This window comes from Hippocampus comes, unplaced genomic scaffold (assembly GCF_001891065.2).
Source record: "Hippocampus comes isolate QL1 unplaced genomic scaffold, H_comes_QL1_v1.1 scaffold311, whole genome shotgun sequence".
In the NCBI taxonomy this organism is placed as follows: domain Eukaryota; kingdom Metazoa; phylum Chordata; class Actinopteri; order Syngnathiformes; family Syngnathidae; genus Hippocampus; species Hippocampus comes.
In genome coordinates, this window is record NW_017807099.1 from 55,628 (window position 1) to 67,422 (window position 11,795).

The 11,795-nt window shown below is 39.9% G+C and overlaps 1 protein-coding gene across 1 annotated transcript in view; it reads left to right on the forward strand.

The window, feature by feature from the left end:
• LOC109508177 (casein kinase II subunit alpha) overlaps window positions 1-11,795 on the forward strand; it is a 41,255-nt gene that overhangs the window by 21,018 nt on the left and 8,442 nt on the right. The window contains exons 9-11 of the mRNA XM_019858055.1: window positions 686-787; window positions 9,284-9,384; window positions 9,765-9,913. Of these exons, the coding sequence (XP_019713614.1) occupies window positions 686-787; window positions 9,284-9,384; window positions 9,765-9,913 (352 nt within the window). The remainder of the gene's footprint in view (window positions 1-685; window positions 788-9,283; window positions 9,385-9,764; window positions 9,914-11,795) is intronic.

Sequence of the window (11,795 nt, forward strand, 5' to 3'; positions counted from 1 at the left end):
TTATTTGAAGTTAAATGCATATACTGTATGTAGGGTTGCCACTAAATGATTTTGTGAGTCGACTAATCACCAACAGTGGTCACGATGTTATGGCCCACGATATTTCATGGCCGTCTATTTATTTATTTATTTTTAGGTAGGGGGGGTTAATCTTTGTATGTGTGCAGGAGCTCTGCCTCTGCTCCTTCCTGATTGGTGGCCCTTGTCTCTAACTCAGCTGACTACTCAGTCCAGTGGGGAGTCTTATTCATTTGTGTGTTTAGGAAAACTCGCCATAATTAGTTTTGGTTATTTTGGTAATTTCATGTGTTGCACTCAGGCAGTAGGATTCGGGAGTGTTTGTCGTGTCTTCGTCTTATGTGTTTTGGGTGAAATGCGCCTGACTATTTGCCATGTGACTGCATGACGCACAATGCTCCTGTTGAGATCACGAATGACGCGGATCCCCACTACTGCACAGGACAATACATACATCCATTGGAAAAAGTGTTAGTTAAAGCACTTTTGACAGACAAAGGGCCAGATAAATAAATCCATAACTAAACAACTCATCGACTCTTCACTTAATTTTTAACCATCAAAATCGTCGTCATTGTGACTGGTTGACTAATCATGGCAGCACTAAGTGTATTATTTGTTTAATTGCACGTGGAGTTATTGCAGGACTGGCATCTCTGTGTTTCAGATGTATGACTACAGTCTGGATATGTGGAGCTTGGGGTGTATGCTGGCAAGCATGATCTTCAGGAAAGAGCCTTTCTTCCATGGCCATGACAACTATGACCAGGTAATCACAATGAAATGAAACTTTGAAACAATTGCCTTGCTTTTTCACTGATTGCCAAGATTAAATTGTGGATTTCAAACAAACAGTCGAACCTCGGTTTTCGACCATAATCCGTTCCAGAAGGCTGTTCGAAAACCGAATTGTTCAAAAACCGAAACCATGTTTCCCATTAGAATCAATGTAAAAAAAATTAATCCGTTCCAAGTTGAGAAAACAACTTTTTTAAAAGCATTTTTTCAACTATTTTACACCATAAACTGTATACACGTGTAATAAGAGAGCAGGTAACAACAAACTACAAACATTTTGTATGTTTTATTTTTACCAATTTTAACAAACATTGACATTGTAACATAAAAATTGAACATCTCTGTCTCTTTCTCTCTCTCTCTCTCTCTCTCTCTCTCTTTCTCTCTCTCTCTCTCTCTCTCTCTCTCTCTCTCTCTCTCTCTCTCTCTCTCTCTCTCTCTCTCTCTCTCTCCCTCTCTCGTTACAATTGTAGATTTCATTCTTTTACACCTTGAATTTATAAACCCTAAAGTAATGATTGTAACTATGGACGCTCTGTCTACAATCCTACACTCCGGTATGAGGTAACATCCCTCCATCCATTTTCTGAACGGCTTTATCCACACAAGTCCAGTCTCGTTCATATTAAAAGTTTGCTGGGGAAGACATTCCTCGGCCTTGATGAGATTTTCAAACTCAACTTTAAACTTTTCGGCAGCTTCCTTGTCTGAACTGGCTGCCTCCCGATGACGAATCACTTCTTTTCCTCAACTTTTCGAACCATCCTCTGCTTGCTTTAAAATCAAACTCTTCAGGAGCAATGCTAGGATCCTTTTTTTTTTTTATATCAAATCTCCATACAATTGTATTGTTTTGCCACAAATCGTGTCTTGGCTCACTCCCTTGCTAGCTGTTTCTCATTTATGAAAATAAGCAAATGTTTCTCCACTTCCTCTAATATTTGTGGCCTTTGTTTACTAAACACACGAGATCCTTTAGCCACAAAACTAATTTTATGATGGTCTTTCTTTTTTAGGATGCTGCTGATTTCGGCATGCCGAACTCCTTAGCCAACACAGACACATGCACACCTGATTCATATTTCACTATCAAATCTTTTTTAAATTCAATAGCTTTGCGCACTATCTTCCTCTTTTTTTCAGCAGCTTTACTACTTCCACTTGCTTTCTTTGGTGCCATGCAGAAATAACAGTCCAATTTGCGTCGATCTCAACAAACACGTCTGCTTTTTTAAAAAGCTTTATTGAACACGTCTGCTCACAATGGACGCACAATGGACGCTCTTTTTTAAAAAAATCTTTGAACACGTCTGCTCACAATGGACGCTCTTTTTAAAAAAATCTTTGAACACGTCTGCTCACATTGGACGCTCTTTCTTTTTTTAAAAAAAAATCTTTATTGAACATGTCTGCTCACAACGGAGGCGTCACTTCTTCGTCAACCTAAGGAAGCATCACTTCCTCGTGTAAGGAAGTTGAGAGAAGTCAAGTGGCGCATTCAAGTGCGCTTAGTTTGGTCAAGAACCGAATTTCGGTCGTGATCCGAGGCATAAAAAACTCGAAATTTTTGGTCAAAAACCGATTTGGTCGAGAACAGAGACGTTTGAAAACCGAGGTTTGACTGTATTTTAGTCTGAATAAATTCAATCTGTCATTGGATTTGGATGAAACCCTACACACTATAATTAAATATGCTTTATGTTACCCAATGATTTTCCCAGATTATGCATTAAACACGCTGGTGCATATTGGACAACGTAGGCCTGATTGGGTTGGCCGATATTTTGCATTACTGTCTTTGTTTAGCAGATCGGTCAATATCATTGATCAGCTCCGCAAAATAAAATAATACATCTGCAGCGGTTTCCCACGTAGCGGTGCCGCCACTCAGAGATTTTGATGTTACCTTTCAATGTGTAACTGTTGTAATAACTTTGATTGCTGCACAGTAAGCCGCTCTGCTGCTTGTTTGGTTCTTGTGTTTCTGCTAACCGATACCAGTCCAGATTTCCTTTGTGGTACGATTTTGCAAATACAGTGCCTCAAACAACTTGAAATATCAACCGTTATCAGTAGCTGGGTTTCCAGTACCCTCAGAAATGCGCAAAACACAAATTGCGAGAGCAAACTAGTAATGGAAACAGAAATTACAAAAAGAATAAATAAATAACTTTCGCAGATCGCAAAAATATATCAATATAGAAGTACATGTCAATATGGTAGTTGGTATCTCACAAAAATGTAATGGAAACACATTACCGGCTACCTTTATGCGCGTCTTTGTTTTGATACTCTGCTCAATATACAATGTCCTTTCCTCAATTTGAAAGGAAGTTCCTTTTCATCCCTCCGTGAACCGATGGTTTCTACCACAAAGGTAAAAGAAATGTGTTGAAGAGGTGAAGAGCAGCTTAGGGAGATTTTTCGGGAGCGCTTGTGTCACATGCTCAAAAGGAAAATGCTGATTGGACAAAAAGGAGATCTGATTCTGCAATGGATTTCTCATCCTCAAGTACCAGAATGTTGGTCACACAAACTGATTGAGCACATTTGCAGTCAGAATTTTTACTTGTGAAACTGAATGTGAAAAGCCAGGCAAACTGAATCTGTGTGGAAAATATTTGAATTTGTGTTTGTAAATCTGATGTGAAAAAATGTACAGAATTGGATTTTCAGTGCACTTATTCAAGTTGAGCGATTCAAATTATTCCCATCCAGAGGTATGTCAGTGAATGTGGCAATTTTGGAAGCTGCCTCAAATGTGCACACACAGTGTATGACATTGTCAATATCCTGAGGCGAATCTTTATTTACTTACATGATAATTTTTTAACCGGCTGGCGTGCGTGTGTCACAAACGAGCTTCCGCATTACGTGTGACGGCAGACGCACTGCACACCAATTTTATGGTTCGACTGGCTTCCAGATTAACTGGCTCCCGATTGCAGCTATGACCATTAGGGCAATGTCAGTCCAATAATTTTGTGTTTCCTGTCTGAAGATTCATCACAAACTACATTGAAATTGGGCAACTGCATAACTGTTCAATTCTTCAACAAACAAAACGCCTTGTTGACAACTCTCGACTGGCTGCAAGAAATTGTAAACATAGTAAAAAGTAAAACCATCAAGGTAGAGAGAAGTATGTGAACCCATGACATTAAGGAATAAAAGCAGCACATTCGGGCGACTGCTCTACCCCTTATGCCATGAGCTGGCGCACTTTCACCGGTGCAAAATTTGTACTCTCGAATCTAAAGAAGTTCCCCAGCGAGAGCACGAGTAATCTGGTGCTCAACGTCGCCCATGTCAACTGGCTGTTCGGAAGCAACTTGACATAGTCGTGATCGTGTTGTTTTCACCTTACTTTAAGTTCATAGCTGACACTCCCAGACTCACCTGCTCCAAAAACCACAAGGGAGTTAGTGCGCTGTCCAACCAGTTGCACTGTTCGACAGGAAGTGTTGGGGTATATTTCAAAATGACAGAGTACCTGAAAATAAGCAAATACATTTTCAGGCCAACTTATGAAATGTGCATTAACCGTGCTGACGAATGGCACTTTTTTCCCCTTTTGTGAGATGATCAGGCAACATAACCTCATCAACACCATCACTGTTCCCTCTAATTTTTCATATGTCTGGGCAAACAGACAAGCTCCCTGAGCACACCGAGGACCACTGTGACGAACATCAGAAGTCTTCACGGTGGCCACACACTAGTACCACACCTGGGATCATAGAAAGTTACTGGCTTATTCAAAGAATCAAATTACAACAGCAATTTCCATAAGTTTACTTTTAATATAACTAATTTGGCCCACTTGAAGTGAGAAAGACAAAACTCATTCATTGTTCGTGAGAGTCCAACTTTGGCCGGTGAGGTCCAGTCTTGGCCTGGATGAGGGTCTTTCTCTGGAAGAAATGAGACATACACACCTTTCAGACGTAACATTTTGTTCACATTAAAACATTCACATTTTCCACAATGATGTGGGCTGTATCTCGTGATCATGTCTTTCTAAAGAATAGAATTTAATGCTTAATATCCATAAATAAAACATCTTAATAAATGTCACCAGAATATTCAGATTTGACTTTTACCTTCGTTTTCACGTTTGTCCTTCTCACTTGAGTATTCCAACAGCATTCAAATGACTATTCTGCTGAATGTGTCGCTTGAGGTAGTCCAGCTTCCATTTAGTCCATATTTTCCATTGGAAAATTCGCTGACAACTTTCGCTTCGCTGCATGTTTTGCAGAGCAGACCTTTCTCACTTGAAAAAGAAAAAAATCTCACCCAGTTTCACCGCTTGTTTCATTTGTTGATTAATGTGCACTGTCCCAATGAAATAAGAAAAAAAAAATGCACATACTCCGACAGCCATCCCAACCTTGAAGAACCGCAGTTCATTTTTATTTTGGTTTGGGGAGTCGACATATCACGTTCACTGCCCGGTCGTTTCGCCATGATAAAGGATTAGCATTAGCGTCACTTATCGCCGCCACACTGTTATTGTTATGGAGCAGAGAACATGCATAAGTACTGTCAATGCCGTGATTGGCTGCACAGCGTCATTGCATCATATCGTATGATTGGCTGGACACCTGTCACTCACTGACTTACACAGCAAAGTGATGCAGAAAAAATGTGATACAGTATATTTTATTCATTTGAAGTGCGTTCACTGCGCTGGATAGGTTTTCTTGTGTCCTGAGAGTGTGCGGCCAGTGTGCAGTTGCGCAGCTTAGAGGGAACACTGCACACCATCACTGTTAATTTATTCTGGAAAACAGTTAGTTGTACAGCAGGGACTCCCAGGCGCATGAATGGCGCTTCATACTGGCCCTGGCCAAATTTTCCACTTTTCGTGACGATCCGGCAGCATATTTTTTTTGTCCGATTTTTTTCCCGTTTTAATGCTCTCATCAACATGGAATCATGGATCAGTTTTCTATGTGTAAAATGCAAATATTTACTGAAACAACAATTTCGATTTTCAATTTTACATTAACATTTTTCACTTGGAGCAGTTATTCACACATAATCTTGCACACAATATTACTGTCCATCAACAACAGTGAAAAAAATATTTTGTCACAACAGCTCCTTTAACAGCTCTTTTTAGGGAATCAAAACAGAGTAATATGAAATTATAAAGTGCACATCTAAGGTAAACTAGTACTCAGCCTATAGTGGATTTAAGCCATGGTTGCATACTTCGTTTTTCTCAAGTTTGCTTTGAACACAGCAGTCAGGCTATGTTGATTCTGTTGGTCCTTCTTGCGCGGAGTCTCTTCTATGGTTTTGTGTAGAAATCATTTCGGATGACTACACTTGGTTCGAGGCACATCACTGGAGACGTTTTATTTTCAGTGTGGTCGCTACCACTGCACCGCTGAACTCTCGACGTCCCTCAGCGCACCGTCACTGTCAGACGAACACAGAGAAGCTCCACCCCCTTTATTTATATGGACACGGAACATGGTTACTTTCCACACCAAATAGTTCCAAACAAGTAACAATAGTGTCAGTGGCATACATCGTACTCAACAGGCTACCTGCTCTTGATTCAGCAGAGGCTCATCAACCTAGTCTCTTATTTCTCTCCCCTTGAGTCTAGCTGTGGACAATGTTGACAGGCTTGCATGCAGTAGCCATACATTTAGCTATGGCTTTAGCAAATTTGTTCTTCGTCGTGTTATCCATTTTCTTCGCTTTGAAATGATCCATAGCTGTCTGTCTTAGACGAGGGGGCGGAGTAGTCACATCAGCTGTGTGCTTGGCCATTAAGTGGTATTTCAGACTCGACGTGCTATGATGATAGCTCAGTCTACGACTGCAAAACATACAGGTAACTTTGGTCTTGTCAGTGGAACCATCTGGCAACTTTTTAAAAGTAAACTTTGCATTCATAAACTCTTTAAGTATCCGTTTTCGGTGTCTCGCGCTGCCATGGCTGGCAAAACAGACTTGGGCGTGGACCTGTTCAGCGCGCTTGTTGTTTTGTTTCCAGTTTATTTATAGAGCAATGTAACATCCGCTGTGACGTGTTGCCGCATTAATCTCGCGATAAAAAATTTAATCACGTTAAAATTGATTTAAATTAATCCCGATAATAACGCGCTAAATTGACAGCACCAGTAATGATGTTTAAACCCCCCGTTTTATTCAGTTACTCCATAAGACGTATATGCACCTGCTCCTGAGATCAGTACAAGCATAACCCTTATTTACTTACTTTAGTTGCTTTCCTCTGACTTACTAGACCAAGTTACTATTGTCAGACCCATAATTTTTAACCATGGTGGCTGCTACATAAATGATAAAAACCGTAGCATATAAATTTGTACTGTATGAATTAAACAGTCTGCTAAATGCATATTGTACTGCAGTTTGTCTTATGTTTCTAATGTTGCCGGCGCATTCATTAAGTTACTGAATATGAACAATAAGGCAAACACAGTCAATTATCTGAGATAGTCTGTGATACTTGTAGGTCCATCATTCGCCATAGTTAATGATTACAAAAACTGTTTTCTGTTTGTTCTCAAATGCGTACCATTGACTATTCAAAAACACACATTCCAAAGGTTTAATCATGTCAAATTTATTTATATAATCTGTAGCGGCAACTTACTGTCCTTTTGTCACTACGTCAGCAGGGCATGAAGGTTTCCGACTAGTGCCTTTCTCTGATGGGCCTTTCTGTTTAACGACGACGACAACAAAAACATGGGGCCATCGTAGTTGATCCAAAAAAAAAAGGATTCACTTTAATTTCTTCTTGAACACAAATTAAGGCTTTACAAAAAAATGACAAACATAACTTGGTAGTGTAACGTTAGTCCACTAACACGATCCTACACTTAAACGAAACACGTACATGTAACACGTTAACACGTTTTTAAGTAACATGTTTTAAACACGGTCAGAAAAGTTGTTGTTCTATGCCTTACTGTCTTCCTAATGCTGCTTACGTCAACCTGGCTTTTTAACAGGCTAAAGACAGGACAACTAATGGAGCCCAAATACCTAAACATTCTTAATAAATTTACTGTAAGTAAAATAGCAATAAAATAAAACATCAAATACAAACCAAACACCTATTCAAATCCGATTATCAAATGGTGAACAAATAGCTAAATATATAACTTAATCAAAATTTCCTGATAGCTCTCACATAATCCTTTATCAGAGAAGGGCTTCACAATTCCACAACGACATCCCCTGATCTTAACCCCCTAGAGCATAGGTGTCAAACTCAGATCCTGGAGGGCCGCTGTCCTGCATGTTTGACACCTATGCCCTAGAGCAGTGGTTCTTCATCTGGGTTCGATCAAACCCCAGGGGTTCGGTGAATCTGTCTTAGGGGTTCGACAGAGCTTCTGCCATGGAGGTTTGGATACACCCGACTCAACATGTCAATTAGTTATGACACGCCCGCTTGGCCATCACTGGCTGCAGATGATCACATTACATTGCTTGTCCAATCAGTGCTGCGGGAAATTTACTTCACTCAGTAGTCAACGTGTGACTGTTGTGATAGTATGTCGTGTGATTTTTTTAGAATGTTTTAATACATGTGAACTATGTCGAGCAAAAAAAGAAAGTGGTCGGACGATTATATACAACATTCACATGCATCACAGAACGTGATGGGACTCAGCATCCTATCTGCATGATTTGTCATGCCAAGTAGAGCAACTCGACTCTCACATTCTAATGAAGGGTTCAATGAATATGCATATTAACTGGTTGGGTTCGGTAACTCTAACGAGGTTAAGACTCAAAGAACCCAATCAAGGTAAAAATGGGGAGCCTTGAGAAGGGGCCACAGATGCGGGAAGAATCCCTCTTCCAGGTTGACCAGGCTGCAATGGATGCCGAGTGGCAACAACTTACACACAATGCATTATTGTAAAATGCTAACTACAATAGTGTCAAATTCCATTGAAAATGATGAAGTGCAGCGAGAAGAGGCCTTCGGAGAAGTAGGTCCCCTTCATAATCCGGCCTGGTTCATCCCTAGCAGCTTCCAAGGTACTGGCCAACCTTTGATCTTGTGCCAATCAGTCTATGCCGTATTGAACGGTTGAATTGAGACATTAAGTAAAGTCAAATAAATGGGGGACTTGTTCCAAAAAAGATAACATACGGACATGTTTCACTCAAACAAATTATCCAGTTGAACAGTATCAACCGCTGTTATTTTAAAAAAGGTCAATGTAAAGCACGGACCATCGAACTAAAATGGAACATAAGTGAATGTTTTATTACTTTTTTTTTTGTCAATGTTTTAGTCTTCACTTGCAGAGAACGGCCAGCAGGGGCGGTACTGCTGTACTTCACTTGCCAACCTGACCCTATGTCTCTCAATGTCTCATTCAACTAATGAGCGTTCCTGTCTATATTTTATTGCTGGTACTCTCTGCACAAACTGAGAGGCCTGTTTGTTTTTGTTCAGCTGGTCAGAATAGCCAAGGTTTTGGGAACAGAAGATCTATATGACTACGTTGACAAGTACAACATTGAGCTCGAACCTCGCTTCAATGATATACTTGGAAGGTAAAGGTGCTACTCAAGTTGCTACAAATTTCACTTTGAAAAAAAGAATAAAAAACAATTTGGAGTTTAAAGGGGAAGTCAACTCCAAATTTTTATTTATAGTTTGTTCTATGCGGCCCCACTAATCTAAATACGGTATTCTGATTAATATTGAAAATGGGTGGATTTTGATACTTAATATATGTTCCCCAAACGCAGTACTGTATCAGTCAGAATACCATGCTTATACTAGTGTGGCCGCATAGAACATATTGTAAAGACATTTTTTGAGTTGACTTGCCCCTTTTCTCTAGCCTCAGGTCCTGCAATAATTGAATATCAATTCTCTATATCAAGTACATTTTATATGTGGTATCATGACATTTTTGTTTGTCTTCCAGGCATTCTCGGAAGCGGTGGGAACGCTTTGTCCACAGCGAAAACCAGCATCTGGTCAGCCCAGAAGCTCTGGATTTCCTTGATAAACTGTTGCGGTACGATCACCAAGCCCGTCTAACTGCTCGTGAGGCCATGGATCACCCCTACTTCTGTAAGCACTCACATGCAGTGAAGAGTTAAATTAGTAATGGGAATTGCCTTGTAGTCCTTTGCTCTGTGTTGTCCCTGCAACATTGCCGGTACAACATTGATTTAGTGCACTGTTAGAAAAAAAAAGGTGCTGGAGAGGTTTTGTTTAACCAAGATATGTTTTTGTGAGTTGACCACCGACAGCCGTGTGGAAAAAGTGTTTGCCCCCTTCCTGATTTTTATTTATTTATTTATTTATTTTTTGCATGTTTGTCTAGAGGTGTCAAATTATCGCGTTAATTGCGATTAATTAATTACAGTACATTTAGCGCTTTTTTGTATCGCGTTAATCGAAATTTAATCTCTGTCTTTCTTGTTTCTCTCGGTGGGTTGCCTTTTTCTAATAGCCCCTTTTTTGTGTTAGCTTCCTGTGTTCAAGTTGTTGAGGGTGGGTAAACAACTGTCAGTCACAGCCTGAAGCGGACTTTGATTGCCTGCCATTATGTTGGGCTTGTTTAGCCGAAGCTGATAGGCTCCCATTGGAGTTGGGCGGGCTTAGTAAGCAGCGGTGAGGAGTGGAGAGGTAAAAATGGAGCAGCATATGAGAGTTCTCGGCACAATGAATGGAACATTTACATTCCAAAAACGCCCTGACGACACAATTGATAAAGGTAGAGTGTTGCGCCTAATTTGTAAGGAGTTTGCGTACCACCAAAGCAGCTCAAATTTAGCCTCCCACATCAACGCAAAGCACCCAGTTGCGAGTGCAGCCACAGCTAACGTTAGCAGCAAAAGCATTTGCAATATAGCGAGCGAGCCATACATAGTAAAAGCTCTTTGGCAAACTAAACTCGAGAACACCCCATGTATGAGGCATGGTTGATGTATCCTCTGTAGACTACTAGAAGTGTTTGATGTTTATTTCAGCGCTTTTAGTTTGTGATGATGAACAGTGTTATGAAGTGCGAACTTACAGCACTGTGATTGAAGGGTCTGTTTCATTTATTATTTATTATCTGAAGCAAGTTCAGTGTTGATTACTTGTATTGCTCAGAAAATTGTTCTTACTGTTTTTGATATGTTAACCAAAGCACTTTTTAAGGACCTGATGTATTTTATTTTTATTTTGTAATTCATGAGAGATTTAAAAAAACAAAACAGTGATATTCCCCCTCGTGGTCAAAACTAAAGGTTGCAGGTAGTGCTTTGACTCGTCTCAAATACAGCAGAAAGTAAATGTGTAGGACTGCATCTGTCCAAGTCTGCTGAAAAACAAAATACTTTATAATGCCACTTTTTCTTTTATCTTTTGATCTGCCTCAACAATGTAACGAATTTAAAATAAAAATAGGGTTTTTCTCAGCAATTTTTAGATGAGATTAAAATATAGATTAATTGGATTATTTAATTACAGGCCTTATTAATTAATCACACTTTTCTTTTAATCGCTTGACAGCACTATGTTTGTCATCATCAAACAAAATTAAATATTAGTCAGCACAGGTAAACAAAATGCAAATTTTAAATGAAGCTTTTTCTTTGTTAAGGGGGAAAACCCAAACCTGCATGGCCCTTGTGTGAAATGGTGATTGCCTGTCCTGTTAAAACATAACTGTGGTGTATTATACTTGAATTATATTCCTCAAGCCCAGGGGTCGGGAACCTTTTTGACTAAGAGAGCCATAAAAGCAAAGTATTTGGAAATGTATTTCAGTGAGAGCCATAAATAAATAAATATATTAAAAAAAAAATCCTCGTCTCACCCCTCGGGTGGTGTCCGTCCCTCATTCAGCTCGAGTCCTCTACCAGAGGCCAGGAAGCTTGAGGGTTCTGCGCAGTATCCTTGCTGTTCCCAGCACTGCACATTTCTGGACTGAGATGTCCGATGTTGTTCCCGGGATCTG